The 16993-nt window shown below is 40.7% G+C and overlaps 1 protein-coding gene across 3 annotated transcripts in view; it reads right to left on the bottom strand.

The window, feature by feature from the left end:
- The window catches only part of Deptor (DEP domain containing MTOR interacting protein), a 140534-nt gene that overhangs the window by 59282 nt on the left and 64259 nt on the right, over positions 1-16993 (bottom strand). For all 3 annotated transcript variants that reach the window (XM_076835418.2, XM_076835417.2, XM_076835416.2), the window contains exon 4: positions 8850-9028. In XM_076835418.2, the coding sequence (XP_076691533.1) occupies positions 8850-9028 (179 nt within the window). The remainder of the gene's footprint in view (positions 1-8849; positions 9029-16993) is intronic.

The following is a 16993-nucleotide window of genomic DNA, read 5'->3' as shown; positions in this document are numbered from 1 at the left end:
TATCCCCAGCATATGTGCTTGTGTTTTAAGACTTCCTCTTATAGGGGCTGAGGATGTAGCTCAGTGGGAGAGTGCTCACCTAGCATGCATGAGGCCCTGGGTTTGATTCCCAGCAAAAGATTTCCTCTTGGAAATAGTGCATGGTTGGGTAAACTGAGAACTATATACTGCAAGGGACACTGGGTGACAAGCTGTCAGGGGCAAGGCAGGAAAGGGCAGTTACACAGGCCTGGGAGCCAAACATGATATGAATCTAGAGATTAGTTTATAGACCCCTGACAAAACCATACTAATGTCAAGGAGAAAAGAAATACAGTTATGGCACTTCACAAAAGAAACACTTCTGTTCCATGTATACCACTTTTCTTTTGGACAATTATACAGAGTAGGCACCTTTTAGTCCTTTCACACATTGTAAAAAGTTAAGACCTGATACAGTGACCGGTCTGTTTTCCTTTAACCAAAATCAACACTATAATGTGTGCCAAAGTCTCAGTGCATGACTTTACCAAGCAACCTTGTTCTCTTATATTTATATTACAACAAATTTCTGGCTGTCTATTTTTCTTCCTGCTTTGGATTCAGCTATAATAAAAAGGCAAACAGCCAAACACATGAGGGAGCACAGTGGAAAATTCCCAGAAATTCTAAATTGAGAAAATAAAAATTAGATTATAGTGGCTGATTATGGATTGAAACATTAAATATTGAAAGTAGAATGAGAAAATATTTTACCCATTTTTAGTTTTTTTAATTCAAAGTTTAATATTTTAGAGGTGAGAATGATTATATCATTTGAAATTTCCTCAACATCCTCATCAAAAGAAATAAGCTGACAGTATTGAGTTTATTGACTGCTTGTCAAGATTAGAGTCAAATGTAATTTAAATTTTTTTTAAACCAGCTTATCTGCTACTGTGCTCACCTGCTTAGCATTCATTTCCCTTAGTAACAGAGCTTGCATTTTGTTGTTGTTGTTGTTTTGATTTTGATGCAACTACTCCATCTATCCCACTTAGAAGGTCTGTCAATCAAAGTGTCCTGCCTACTCAAGATCAAGGGTAGGAGGAACAAGTGAGCCAGAATCAGCCAATTGGGTTCCTCTCTAGAATATCTGCATCATAAGAGTAATTGAACAGACAGAAAACAGAGCAGATTTATCTGCCATCAGAGGCTGGAAGGATAGACTACTACCATGTAGACACTGGTTCCTGGTAGCTGCTTTGGTTCCTCTTCTTAGAGTAGCTTGCTCTTTCAGTGTTTTCTTTAACTGAGTCTGGGATGACTGGGACCGCTTATATTCAAAGACCTCTAGCTGGTATAAACATCTACTGTGCCTAGCAAATGTCAAATTCTCAACAAATGGTCAATATTATCATTTGTTCATTCAATACATTTTTACTGAGTGGCTATTACAAGTTGAGCATTCCTAATCTAAAAATCCCAAATCTGAAATGCTTCAAAAATCTAAAACCCTTGAGCATCAAGTTTTGAATTTCAGAGCATTTTGGACTTTTTTTCATTTGTTTATTTTATTTTATTTTATTTTTTTTTTTTTTTGGTGTGTGAGTATGTGTGTGTGTACACACTAGGGACTGGGGTTTTTAAATTAGAGATGCTCAACTGATAAAGTCTATGCAAATATTCCAAACTCAAAAACAAAAACAAACAACAACAACAACAAAAAAAAAAAAAAAAACTGAAACCTGCAACATTTCTTGTCCTAAGCATTTTGGTCAAGGGATAATTAATATACATAAAGTCCAGGTCACTGGAGATACAAAGATGGAGAAAAATTCTGTCCTAAAAACACCTAGGCACTAGTTAAGTAAGGGTAAAGAAAGGTATATTTTTTCCATTTGTAATAGAAGAAAATCTCCATTTCTTGATGGTGGAAGTGGCAAAAGGTCACCACATGCCAAAGAAAGAGGCTGAGTAAAGAGGGCCTTGTGGAAAGGAAGAGCAGGTAGGCAAGCAAGGATAGGTCAGCTCTGACAAAAAACTCTCTCCTCCACCAAACTTCAGTCGGCTTCCTTGAACCCTGTTTCTACTCAGCCTTGACCTTGCTGCTGCTTCTCCCAATCCCTATCCTATTGTCATTGGCTGGCCCATCCCAGTCTTAGCAAAGAATCCTGCTAAACTATCTCAGCAAGAATCCTCCCACCTTTGGTATCTGAAGTATCTTTTCATGGTCCTCATCTCCCATCTTTGATGTGTGAGTCCTTGGCCTGCCTGTAGCAACAACACTGGGCCTTCCAGGTGGGACGCATTCTGGAATCCCAGCGACTCGGGAGGCTGAGGCAGGAGGATTCCAAGTCCAAAACAGCCTGGACAACTGGTCTTTATTTTGAGATACTGTCTCAAAATAAACATTTATACAAAGGGCTGGGGATGCAGTTCAGTGGTAGAGCACCACTGGGCTTCATCCGCAGTACCAAAAAAAAAAAAATCAACCTGGAAGGACAGTTTAGTAAGAATCCTTCCTAGTGATGTCTCCTCCTAGTGATCTTCCCTCCTGGGACCCTGTCATCATGCTATAAATCCTCACTTGTCCTTGTCTGCTTAGAATTCAGCCCATTTCTCCCCTACCACAATGCCTCCATTGCAGGAGTCTGGAATAAAGATGCCTTTACCATTTTCTCACCATTTTGTCAAGTGTTAGAATAGCTTCTCTTCAGTGGCTTGGGCACGTTGCGATTGATGATGCTCAGGAAATGCCATCCCCAAATACCACTGTAGGAAACAATATGCTATCCCAAAATATGACTGCAGGAGACAGTATCCCACCTCACAACATGCCTCTCTGACATCAGAATTTTGTTTTCCCCCAGAGGCAGAGAAAGCGGTTTAGTTAGGAAAGCAGATACATACTCAAGGGAGAATGGGGGCAATCAAGGGGTGGAGGTGGGGGGCGGGGGAGACAGACAGGCCTTTGGGAGTAAAGCAAGGAAGACAGACGCGCTCCAGGGAGTATGCAGGCCATCTCCAGAGGGAGAGGCAGCCATGAGGATTATTTTGAGTTAGTTATTTTAGGATCAGCAGACACAGCAGTAGCTGGGAAAATCTGTCCCTTTATAAAAGAACCGTCCATGTGTAAGCATAAGCATGTCTCCCTCTGCACAGGGAAGGATGACTAAGCCAGGAGGGACTCTGAGCCAATGGAGAAGGCCTGGGTTTAAATCTACGGAACAAACCTTACTTTGTTTGCGCTGTGCTCCAGGGCCTGGCCTTTTCATTTAGCCAGGTGTTCACTACCTTTTTTTTTTTTTGTTCTCTTGTTTCAGATAAGGATGGTATTTAGGTCTAAAGTTTAAACTACGCCTTTGAGATCTACCCTAGAAGTCCACTCATTTCTCCGGGTTATCTCCCACGTATACAAGAGGTATGCATGTTACTAAACTTGTTTTTCTCCTGTTGTTACAAGAATCCAGTGAAGAACTCATGAACAGCACAGCACAGTGGCCCAAGGCTATAATCCCAGCCACTCGGAAGGCTGAGGCAGGAGGATTTCAAGTTCAAGGCCTCAGCAATTTAGCAAGGCCCTGTTTCAAAATTTAAAAAAAAAAAAAAAAAAAGGGCTAGGGATGTGGCTCAGTGATTAAGCATCTCTGAGTTCAATTCCCAGTTTAAAAAAAAAAACAAACAACAACTCACAAAGGGTAGAAAGTTATTTTTCTTCCCCTACACAATCTTACCTTTAACCTTCATCAGTCCTTCCTTCCTTCCCTCCCTGTTTATTCCTTCTCATCTTCTCTTCCTCCTTCCCTCTCTCCTTTTTTTCATTTCTCTTCATTATTTGTCTTTCTCTAGGCAGGTTTAAGCTGAACTCTGTCAATGACCTTGATTACTGGAAAGATGACATTGATTCCCGTCAGGATCAAGCATTTGTTAAGGAGAACTTGACACAGGCAACCCCATTTGGAAATTTAGCCTCAATCTTAGAACCAGAGTGGTGGCAGCCTGGCCAGTCCTCCAGACAATACTCCATTATCATGCAAAGAAAGGAAATTGTTATCTGGGACTGAGAAATCCTGAAAAACACCTGAATCAACTCTTCCCTGACAACCCCTAACCTGGTAAAGGCCTAATCGCAAAAATCCCCTCCTTCCTTACTCGCCTGTCATTACCTCAGTGGAAGACAGATCTTAGTCTCCACTGGGCCCCCAACTGCAGTTCTGTCCTGAATAAACCTGGGTTACTGTTGAGCTGCCTCTGCTTTCTATTTCCTTCATTCCGTCTGTTCCTGACAGCATCTATCCTCCCAAGTTCTTTATGGCTTTCAGAGTAGATGTCTCAGCAGTCTTCTTCCACCAGGGGAAGGGATAATCTTTACTACCCTGGGGCAGCAGGGGGAATGGAAAAATTAATTCACATGAAACTACTTTATGTGTTGCACAATGTTATCTAAATACATTTTTTTAAAACAAAAGAAAAAGAAAGAGGGCTTTCTGGAGTGTTAAAATTGTTGAAGTGCTCTAGCTAAAGTTCTAAAACAGAAAATTATACGCCTGGACACAGCAGCAATAGCCTGATTATCCAGGGTCAGCTGCTGCAGCTGTGAGCAGTTCACCCACATGATTATCCAGTTTCCACCTCCCTCCTTTTAAGGCTGAGATAGCTGGATGACAGCTAAGGCAGTGGGGGTGGTGGGTGTCTAATATGAGTAAAGAAGCGTGTTCATCCCATTTGCAAAGGTTACACAAAAATCTCAAAGCACCTAGTCATTGTTTGGAGAAAGGGAATTTTTAGATTTTATGGGCTAAAGGTATTTTATAGTTGCAACCTCTGCCAAGTTGTGCGAGCTAATATAATAAAAGTTGAATTTTTTTCCCCTAGTGCCCTATGACTTACATTTAGCACCCTATCTTCTTTAGTATTTGAGAGTTTGCCTCTAAAGCTAGACTGGCTTGATCCCTAATCTTGAATCTATCACTTTTTAGCTTTCATCTTCAGCAAGTTTACTTAACCTCATCTCTAACTAACTCAGTATGCAGACAAATAAAAGAGTAAAGGCGTAGAGGCTTAGAACAGTGACTGCTAGCATACAGTAGGAGCTCTATAAATGCTAGCTATGATTTGGAATTGATCAGATCATATACAGGAGCTAGCATTTGAAGGCCATCAGAGTTAGACACTGTACTAAAAACTGTGCTCCTGCCACGGTGCCAGGCAGCCCACATCTGGCTACATGCTTACTGGATATAGGCAAGCCTCTTTCTAAGGCTGAATGCCTAGCAGGGACTGGTCAGCAAAGCAACCCTGGGAAAAAGATCTTAAAGACTTGGACCTCAGATTTCTTCCCATAAAACTGTCATAGTAATATCAATGTCACAGAATTGATGTGAGGATTTGATAAGATTATGTTGAGATTCTGTCTCAAAATGGAAAATAAAAGGGCTACAGATACAGCTCAATGGAAAAGCCATCCTGGGTTCAATCTGCAGTACCAAAAATAAGTATATACATATAATCACACAGACATAACACATAACATAAATATGCATGCAAATGAATTACATGACTAACAAATTTTCAGCCTTGATAACAGAGTGTCATTCACCGTTCATAGGTGAAGCTAGTTAGTTTCATAAGTGGGCCTGATTTTTATACCAACTGGTTTCCATTGATGAAAACACTTTTTATTTTTTTTTTTGGTAATGGGGATTTAATCCAGGGCCTTTTACCCACTGAACTCCATCCCTAGCCCCTTTTCTTTTTGATTTTGAGACAGGGTCTCACTTAGTTTAAGACACTAACTGGTATTTATCATGAGCCCTAACATATATAGATATGATGGCTACATTTCTGTAACTCTAAATTAGCAATCCAGCAATGAATTGCTGTGTTGTATTCGATGAGTCCAGCTGCTATACAGACTATTCAATGCTCCTAAAATCATGGAATGCAAACTGGTGTGGTTAAGATCTGCTCTCAAAGTCTTAATTTTATCCTTTACATTATATGTATGTATGTATGTATGTATGTGTTTTGTGGTGCTGGGGATTGATCCTGGGGCCTTGTGCATGCTAGGCAAGTGCTCTGCTACTGAGTCACATCCCTAGCCCTGAATTGCATCTTTATGGCACTTATGTTTGTAGCATATAAAATTCATTGTAATTGAGGTGTAATTAGTCATTCCTTTGAAGTCATCTGGAAACAATTCATGACATCCTCTATCTTCTCTCATGCACAGTATGAGTCATGAGAGAAGTCATAATCATAGTACAAGAGGCTGGTTTTCTCACAGAACCTGGTTATCACCTGAATTTTTCTGCTTGAGCAAAGATGGCAGAACCAATTGTAACTCAAACATACCATGGCTCACCGGGAAAACCCTATCACTCCAACCAACTCCAAGTTCACACCTACCAGCATTAATGTCCATTTGGACATTACTACTGAATGGCCTCTGACAAATTATATAACCTACTGGTGATTTCATTCCTGATCTATAAAATGGAGATAGTAAGAATACCTGTCTTATAGTCAACAATACTGTATTGTACCCTTAAAGAAGAGGACAGATCTCACATTAAGTGTTCTTAATTACCACAATGAAATAAGATTTAAAAGATTAATAGCTATCTTGTCAGTTTTAATAAATTAATAAAGGGTAAAATGATTAGAACAGTGCCTAGCACCATGTAAAATCAATAAACAAATGGAAAAAAATATATGGTGCACCTTCTACTGTCCTCTAATTGCTTCTATAACCATCTTCTCATCCAACAAGACTTTGAGCCTCTGAAGTTCAGGGACCACACTGGTACCATCCTTTCTTTTCATCTTCCCTCCCTCAGTGAACTCAGCTCCACTGGAGGCAGGTTATCCACAGCTGTGAGTTCAGTGTGGCAGTAGCACATGGGAGCAAAGCGCCTGGGATATGTCCAGTGCCACTCCAGTCAATGCCTCCACAGCAGTGGCTTTCCAAGCATCTGACCCCAACACACGGTGCTTTTCGGTTGCAATTCAATACATGCTTGAATACTACATAACTATCTATATCTATATTGTACTATATATATACTATCTAGATAGTACATATACATATAATGTAGATACTACAGAACATGCGGTACCTATACTATCTACATATTTATATAGTGTATACCTAACTAAAATAAAATTTGCAAAAAATATTTATCTTTATTTTATAAAATATACCCCATTATTTTCTAGTTAAATCAAATTTGGTTCCTCTTAAATTTTAATATACATTCCAATTTTGTGATCATCTTAAAATTCAGATCGGATTCAGCAGGACTTGGGTAGGGTCAGGGATTCTGCCTTTCCATCACATTCCCAGGTGATACTGCAGGTTCATGGACCATACTTTGATTTGAAAGAGCCTAGTCTAGTTTATTTAAAGTTATTTTATATTATTTTAAATTTTTTTAATGCTAGAAATGATCCTTTAAACTTATTTCAGGACCCACGAAGGGGTTTTGATCTGCACGTTTTAAAACATTGCTCCAAATAATTTCTAAAGTTTATTTCAAGTCTATAATTCCTAATCTTGGAATAGAAATCCTATGTAGGCCTGGAAGGGAGTGGGGAAAAAGTAACTCAAGGATCACCTCTCATGTTGCCTATAGGCAAAATGCTGTCCTGTTCCCATTTCTTTCCTCCCAGCCCCAAGCCTCCACCTTTATAGCTACTGACTAAGCAGTTACTAAGAGCAGGGCGCTGATCCAAGTGCTTTACATCTATCCATTTATTCACACAGCCACCCTATGAGATTATCCCAATTTTTGAGACAGGGGAAGGTAAGCAGCTGCAAATGGTGGGGCTGGGATTTGGGAGGCTACGATTTGCGACAGCCCACCTCCAAGATGGCTCCAGTGGTCATTGTGTTCTGGTATCCCTGCCTTCTCTCCCACACTGAACAGGGCTGACCATGTAACCAATAGACTACTGAAGAAATGGCAGAGTCTGACTTCCAAGGCTCAGTTAGAAAAAGCACCCTGGCTTCTGCCTTTCACTCTCTTGGCTCCTCCCTCTCTGGGGGAAGCCAAGCTATCAGGTCACCAGAATCCTCAAGCAGCTTGCTGAAGTCCACACAGTGTTGCACTAAAGCCTCTAGCCAACAGCCAGAACCAACCTGTTTGGCAACAAGTGAGTCACTGTGGAAGTGAGTCCTCCAGCCTGGCTGATGTTCAGATGACTATCATCCTGGCCAATGTCTTGACTTAACCTCAGGTGGCACCCAAGCCAGAACCACCCAGCTGAGCTTCTCCTAAATTCCACAGAAACTGTGTGAGATAATAAAAGTTATTGTTGTTTGATACTTTAAGTTTTGGAATAATACATTATGCATTAAATTTTAGGATAAATTGTCATGTAGCGAAAGGTAACTGATACAGCTCTGAACCAATAGGTTATATTGCATCATTATGATTCAGCCCTATAAAGAAAATGAAAACTTTATGAAATCTCTTTTGATTAACCCTTCACTGTGGCTACTTGTATCATGGTTCAGAAAAATTTCATTTTCTCCTCCCAAGATATCTACTTCCCAAGGCCATGGAGTTGTTTGTGATGTTACATTCTCATCTGAGTAGAAGCTTCTGAAAGCATCACAAGAATCTGCCTGTCCTTTTCAGCTTCTGCATTCATCTGTAAAAACAACATACCCCAGACAGTGGATGTTCCTCTAGACTGTGTGCCAGAACAAGAAGGCATGATACATATATCTGAAATTGACTCTCAGCTTGCAGGCAAGCCAAGTTATACCCAAGCAGAGGTAAAACAGATTTAAAGAACCATGACTGAGAAAAAACGTGCTTGTTATAAATCACAAGATAGTGGGGTTGTTTGTTACTGCAGCAAATGCTGACCAATACACTCACCATGTTGTATGATGCCATGCTCCATAAGCCGGTGGCAAAGCTGCTCAGCCTCTTTTCTTGTGGTGGCCTCACCTTCCTGAACCAGCCAATCCAGGAATTCAGATGCCATGAAGGTGCGCTCATACTTGACTCCTTCTTCTTCCCTGGGTTGTAAGAGTGTGTTCTCAGGGGTCATCAGCCTGGGAGGAAAAAAGGGGGAAAGAAATATAAAGAAAAACCAACACAAAAGGAGCGTAGCTCATTTGAAATCCTAAATCATAGACTTCTGTGAAGTATCACGGCACTTGTCAGACAGACAGATTTGGCTGTCATGTGCTGCCACAAATGTAAATTCTAAGAGAGGATCTGCTCAGAAGTGAACAGATGCATTTTCTTCTGGTAATAAGGAAAAAAAACTGGAAATAAAATCTAAGACTTTACCATTCGTAGATGATATTCAAGATAGTCACCTTGCAAAGTAGTAGCCCCACCCCACCTTTCTAAAAAGGCTAGTGTTTCTTTCCTAAAGACATAATCTATTTCTCAAATCACTGTGCTAACAAGATTTCTGCTGTAGACTGTTTGTAACCCCCCGTACACACACACACACACACACACACACACACACACACCCCAATTCTTTGTATATGCTGAATAATCCCTAATGTGATGGTTTGGAGATGGGTCTTTGGAAGGTAGTTTATGTGGTTGGAGCCCTCATGATGGAATTAGTGCCCTTGCAAGAAGAGACACAGACAGCATGCTTCTCTCTCTCTGCTCTATCTATACAAAGATGCAATGACAAGTCGGCCATCCTCATCAGATACAGGGTCTGCTGGCACCTTCATCTTGAAATTCCCAAACACTTGTTGTTTGTTTAAGCCATCCAAATCTATGGTAATTTTGCTAAAATAGCCTGAGCTAAGACAGCTACGTGTCCTTTACAATCTTCCTATCTTCACCTAACTCGCTTCCTAAGCATTTCTCTACTCCTTGGGATTTTGCCCTTCAAAATCGCTTCACTGGGGCCATCAGCATTCTCCTATGCATGCAAATATGACACAATGTAACATAAATCTAAGTCTTCTTTAAGGTTGACATAAGTACCATTAGATGCTACTGACCACAGCTAAAGGGACATCACACTTATATTCCTCTCCTGTTCCTCCACTCCCACCTCTTTCTCAGCGCATCTGTGTTGGTTTCTCCTCATCTCCCTGAACTTTAAGTTTTGGAATAATACATTATGCATTAATGTAAAGGCTGGAATCATTTGATATTCAAACCCCAAATACTTCTTTTCTCATTCCATAATCTCCTGGGTGAACTCTAACATCCTTATAGATTCAGTTACTATCTGTGCCTCAAAGATCCCCAAATATACATCCCCAGACAGAGCCTCTACACCCAACTCCAGTCATTTGCATCCATATAAATGCTTAAAAGACACCTCAAAATTAACAAAAATTGAGCTCCTGTCTTTTCCTCCCAATCAGGTTCTGTGCTAGTGAGTGCTTCTACTCTCTGAACAGGAAAAAGTAATTTAAAAAAAAAGCCCCAATACCTACATCTTTACCAGCCTCCCACCCCCACAATCTGTCAGATGAACTGCAGATTTTATTTCCTAAATCTCTCTCATGTATGTCTCTTTCTGCATTGCCACCACCTTAGCTGAAAACACCATGAAATAATGACAGTGTTTTCTTAGAGTATCTATCCATCCACTTTTGTTCTCAACCCAACTTTATACACCTACATCCTGATATGGTAATTAAAATCATCTTTCAAAAATTCAAATCTGATAATGTCCTGCCACTGTTGAAATTATACTTTAGTGAGCTGGGTGTGGTGGTACATGCCTATAATCCCTGCCACTCAAAAGGCTGAGACAAGCAGATTGCAAAGTTTAGGCCAGACTGGGCAACTTTGCGAGGCCCTCAGCAAGTCTGCAAGATCTTGTCTCAAAATAAAAAAATAAAGAGTAGCCTCTTACCCCTGCAAAAAAAAAAAAAAAAAAGAATTAAAAATTAAAAAAGGCTGGGGATGTAGCTCTCAGGTAAAGTACATGGGTTCAATCCCCAGAACCAAAAAGAAAAAATAAGAAAATATACTTCAATGACTTCTCATTGCCTTTAAAATAAAAACCAAAGTCATTTACATGGCTTATAATGCATGCAAAATCCTGCCCTCTCACTAGAATCATTGCTGTGGCCAGGCCTGGTGGCACATGCCTATAATCCCAGAGATCTGAGAGGCTGAGGCAGGAGGATCACAAGGTTGAGGACAGTCTGGGCAACTTACTGAAACCCTGTCTTGAAATTAAAAAAAAAAAAAAAAAATTAAAGGGTGGTGGTGGAGAGTGGCTGGGAAGGTAACCTAGTGGTAGAGCACCCCTGGGTTCAATCCCCAGTATTAAATGAGTAATCACTCTCACTTCTTTGGGGACACTGGCCTTCTTTTAGTCCCACAGACATCCCATACCCTATCTACCAAAGGGCCTTTGAATGCTGGAATGTTCTCTCCTGCTTCTCCCCATCTTGCCTCCATTTTTCATGCTTATTTAACTCCTATCCTTCACATCTTTATTGACAGGTCTCTATTAGAAGATTCTATTAGAATCTTCTCATTCTCTATTAGAATCTTCTGCATTTTGTGTGATTTCCAGATAAGGATTACCTCCCCTATTCAATATAAGCTCCAGGAGGGTAGGGTCCATGTTCATCCACAAAATTTTATGAAAAACAGAATCTCATCAAATACCAAGGTCAAAAACCAAACACAAGGCTGTATCATCTTCTTTTGTAAAACTGTGCCTGGTAATTTCTGTCTTCCATATGAAAGTTCGTCTTTCTTTTTAAAAGCTTCGTTTCCTTTCAAACTATAATATGCAATACAAATTGAACCACTTCACTTTAGAGCAGGAAGAAACCTTAGAGATCTTTGTAATCCAGCTTCCTCTTCATCTACAGAAGAAAAATTCAGTTCTCATCCAGATGAGGAAAACTGGGCAATAGCCCTCACTGTAAGGGATAACTGCACAGTACACCTGAGTGCCATATGGTGTCCATCCTCGGTGCTTTCTGACCTACAGCCCAACCATGCTACAGAGTGAACACTGGTCTAGGAATCAGATAAGGTTTTCACTTAGCTGCTTTAAGACATCAGGCAAGCCCTCTTTATTTTTTTCCAGATTCATTTTCCTCAGGAGTACAATGACACCCTCACAGAGCTGTTGTAACAATCACACGTGAGTGAATGACTTTATAATGCAGAAGTCACTGTAAATGCCAAGGCCTGCACTACTTAAGTAACCCCCAATGCCCACACCAGGACACGACGGCCTTGTTCCTAAAGGCTATGAACTGATGGAAACAGAAACTCTTTCAAACTCCCTCTGCTCCTCCCAGAAGAATTAGGAGTTTTGTTAAATACAAGTCACAGAAGGGCATAGGATTAGCAGGCAGCAGTCTTGGGACCCGAATTCAGACTGCCACAAATTCAGACTGCCACATGCCATTTCTCACTGCTTCAGTGTCTTCCAAACATATTAAATAAGGAAAATAACGCCTGTTCTACTTTTCTCACTGGGTTATTGCTATCATCAAAAGTCTTTTTTGGGGGGGGACACTAAAAGTTTAAAGAATATAAATATATATTTTATATAAAGAGAATTTATAAAAGCTACAATTTCTCATTTAAAATCTTCTAATTCAGGATGCCCTCATCTAAATACTCCTTATTTAAATCCCTCTCTAAGTCAATCCTCTTCTGCACTTTTGTTCATACTTAGAAGTAGGCTGCTTGCCTGGGGTTAATAACAGCTAAGTTGGGGTGGGCAATAAGAGCTCAGAGCTATTTAAGTATTATTTAATATAATACTAGCAAGCCCCTTCTTAGAAGGTAAAGGGCAACACAAGTGTCAGAATCATGAAGGCATTCTATAGGTGATCAAGTGCACGGAGGCCACACAGCTCCTCTCACCTGCCTTCTACTGTGACTGCCTTGTGTCTCCCATCGAGAGGCTGAGTCTGTTTCAACTTCCCTTGAACTTGTGTTGGCTTTGAGACTCGCTTTGATCAACAGGATGCAGTGGAAGTGACATTATAGAGACTTCTAAAGTGAAGTTTAAGAGGCCTGGCCAACTTCCTCCTTTGTTCCATTGTAGTGCCACCATGTAAGAGAGCAGGTGGCCTCTTGGAAAAGGAGAGGGCACAAGGAGGGGAACCAAGGTGCCCAGGCAACAGCCAACACCAACTCTTGGACATGTGAATGAGACCATCCTGGACCAGCTGGCCCTCCAGGAGCAAGCCCTGGAGAAAGGACTGGAAGAACCACCACGCCAACCCATAGAATCAGGAAAAATAACACTATTAAGTTCTAGGGTGATCTGCTTTGCAGGAATGGATAACTGGGACACATTCCTATCAACAGAAGGTGGCGATAATATGTGAAACATCACACACAGGGACACATCACACAGCTCAGAAAGTATTGAGGGCAAGATAAGGAATGGTGGAGGGTGCTGGAAATAAACTACACAGAAAAAAAAGCCACATGTTGCCAGACCTGGGAGCCTGCGCTGGTGATGAGAATCTGAGATTCATGTGCATGTTCCAAAAAGGAACACCACCCTGGGGCTGGGGATGTAGCTCAGTTGATCAAGTGCCTGCCTCGCATGCTCAAAGAACTAGGTTCAATCCCCAGCACCACAAAAAAAAAAAAAAAAAAAAAGAAAGAAAGAAAAAAAAAAGAAATACCACCCTTCCTTCATTTCTTTGACCTTCAAAGAATGGAGCAAAAAAATTGGATAACTAGCCTCAGTTTTGCCATTATAAACATTATATCTTCTGAGAAATCTCTGATTCTTACAAATCTGGACCATGCCACTTCCAGAGCCCTTGGGGAATCGCCTGCTCCCATGACTGTAAGCTTTTGATGAGCAGAGACCCTGTTTATGTAGTTCATGGTTGTTTCCTAGCATAATAGGTTTACTAAAAATTTTGGCTGAATGAATAAATTAAACTCATTTCTAGGCATTTCCTGTCATCATCCATTTGGTGGGGCAAGTATTGGGAACTGAACCCAGGGGTGCTTTACCACTGAACTATATCTCCAGTCCTTTATTTTTTGTTTCATTTTAAGACAGAGTCTAAGTTGCTGAGGCTGGCCTCCAACTTGTGATCCTCCTGCCGCAGTTTCCCAAGTAACTGAGATTCCCTGCCTCAAAAAATAAAAAGGGGCTGAGGATGTAGCTGAGTGGTTAAGCCCTGCTGGGTTCAATCCCCAGGACTCCCCCTAAGAAACCTGCAGCTGGGCATAGTGGGGCACTCCTACAATCCCATCTAATCAGGAGGCTGAAGCAGGAGGAGTATGAGTTCAAGGCCACCCTGGACAACACAGTGAGCACATGTATTAATAAAGAAAGAAAGAAAAGGACCCCCTTAGGATGAGTCTATGTAGAGATGAGGCAAATCAAGAGAGTTCCAGTGGGGGAGTGTAGCTCCGTGGTAGAACATTTGTCTAATGTGCATAAATTCCTGGATTTGATCCCCAGCACCAGTGAGGGGGGAAATGAGTCTGTACTGCTGACACTCGCCACTGCAGACAGACTCCTGGCCTTTAGCCTTGCTTGTAATGACTCTGCCCCTTGCAGCTGAGGGATTCTCCTTTCAGAATCAAGATCTGCCAGTCCTCTAGAGTTCCCGCAAAGGAGCTGGTAGACTCTGGAGTCCAAAGTGGCTGGTTCGCTGCTTCTGCCAAGGCAAGCTTCAGGAAAGAGAGCAGCTGGCAGGCGGCCTGGGTGGCTTCGGCTTGCCATTTAAAACATGCCCTAGCACCCTTGACTCTTCCTTATTTCATTTCCCCTTAATCAAGGAAATATGTCTCCATCCCGGTTCCCCTTTTTAAGGCCCAGTCTTTCTTGGGATTTGATTTTGTTACTATTATGTAGTCACAGTGTTCAGGCAAGAATTTGACATACAATGGGTCCCCATCCTCTTTTGCCTGATAACAAGCTACCCTCGAATGCAGCGGTTTTAAACAACCATCATTTAATCATCTTTTAGTTTTGGATGGCTCTGGCTTGGAGTAACACACAACTGCATGCAGAGGGTGGCCAGGGCTGGAGGTCAGCCTCTGTGGTGCTCCTCTGCCTAACAAGGCAGCCTGGACTTCCTACCTAGTGCCACAGGGCTTCAGGAGGAGGAAGCAGAGGCTACCAGGATGAAATGATGTCAACTCCTCCTCCTCCCAATTTTATTTGGATATAACTCACACACCATACAATTAATCCATTTTATGTACACAATTCAGTGGGGTTTTTTTTAAATATATATACAACTTGTACCACCATCTCCACAATCCACATTACAACATTTTCATCTCCTCAGCAGGAGACTCTAAGCCCATTAAGTCATTCCCCATCTCTTCAGTTCTAGACAAAACACTAATCGGTGTTCTGGCTTTGAATCTGCCTCTTCTGGAGAGTTCATATGAATGGCTCATACCACATGTGGTCTGTTGTGACTAGCTTCTTTCACTTAGCATAATGTTTACATCTGCATTGTACCAATTATGATTTTTATTGCCAAATAATATTCCACTTCATGGGTATACCACATTTTGCTTATCCATTCATCAACTGGTAAACATTTTGGGTTTTTTCCCCATTTTTAATTATCATGAATAACACTGCTATGAACAGTTGTGTAGTCCTTAGTTCCATAATGACATTTCAGTCCATGAGTCCACATGTATGATGGTCTAAAATCAGACGGATTTTAACTCTGCACACTTGTTGGGTTGTCTGTCTGACTCTCTTTGTTCATGTGTAAAATGAGAGTAGTAATAGGCTGGGGTTGTGGCTCAGTGGTAGCGAGCTTGCTGAGCATGCATGAGGCACTGGGTTCTATTCTCAACACCACATACAAATAAATAAAATAAAGGTCCATCAACAACTAAAAAATATTTTTTTAAATGGGAGTAGTAACAGTGCCAACTCAGGGAATTGTGACCTTAAATATGATGAGACATAAAAATCATGATGCCTGGCATAACATCAGCAAACACTGAATACATTTAATCCATGATGATGATGATGGTGTTGACAATGATGATAACTACTATATAAGTTTTATAGATGGAGCCATTATTTGATTAAAAAAACTTTCTTTGCATCAAAATGAATGAAGCTTTTGTATTATTTTTATAGACAAGAACAATAATTCCTCCTCAAAGCACAGAACCATTTCTACACATGTTTTGGCATTCATCATTCTTGTCTCCTGCAAGCATTCAGCAGGCTGATTGTACATGTGAACTGATTTCAACCTTTCCTGCATCTATATCTGAGTCAGATTTCCCAGACTCACATTAACCAAAGGGAAGGCAGCATACAATAGAAGGAACTGCTACATTTAGGTGCCAGTACAGGAATAGAAACAAGCTGATAGCAATCTCCTTGTACATTGAAAAAAAATTCAAAAGATCTGAACAGACCCTATATAAAATGAGAATGTATGGGAATGGTGCACAGGAGCGGAAACTAGGGAAAGAGTTAAAAAGTCAGGAGTTAATACAATAATCAATTGTTTATATACATGATAACTGTTATTTGGCTTTAAAACTTAAAAATTAATTCACTCAAAGATTGAAGGTGGTTTATGAATAATTTTGCCAAATAGAGTTCTCTATTACTCAAAATCTGCCCCAAAGAAAATGTACTACATTTATAACTGGGAAAAATGTTATCAATCAAGAAGTTAAATTAAGGTTAAGTTTATGTTTAACCAGATGTGTGGTTCCTGACAAAATGTAAGTGAAAATGGTTATATTTCTTTTTCATTTTTTGGTATTGGAAATTAGACCCAGGGGCACTTAACCACTGAGCCACATCCCAAGCCCTTGTTATTTATATTTTGAGACAAGGTCTCCCTAAGTTGCTTAGAGCCTTAGCTAAGTTGCTAAGGCTGGCTTTGAGCTTGGGATCCTCCTGCCTCAGTCTTCCCAGCTGCTGGGATTTACAGGGGTGTGCCATTACACCTTGCAAAAAAAAAGGGGGGTTATATTTCTATACCCAATATAATAAACTAGTTTCCAAAGTTTAGACTAAACATTTAGATGTTGTAGATGCTCCCCACAAAGAGTTTTGAACATCTATTATTGAC

Source organism: Callospermophilus lateralis, chromosome 16, assembly GCF_048772815.1.
Source record: "Callospermophilus lateralis isolate mCalLat2 chromosome 16, mCalLat2.hap1, whole genome shotgun sequence".
Classification (NCBI taxonomy): domain Eukaryota; kingdom Metazoa; phylum Chordata; class Mammalia; order Rodentia; family Sciuridae; genus Callospermophilus; species Callospermophilus lateralis.
This window is presented reverse-complemented; position numbering and strand designations above follow the sequence as displayed.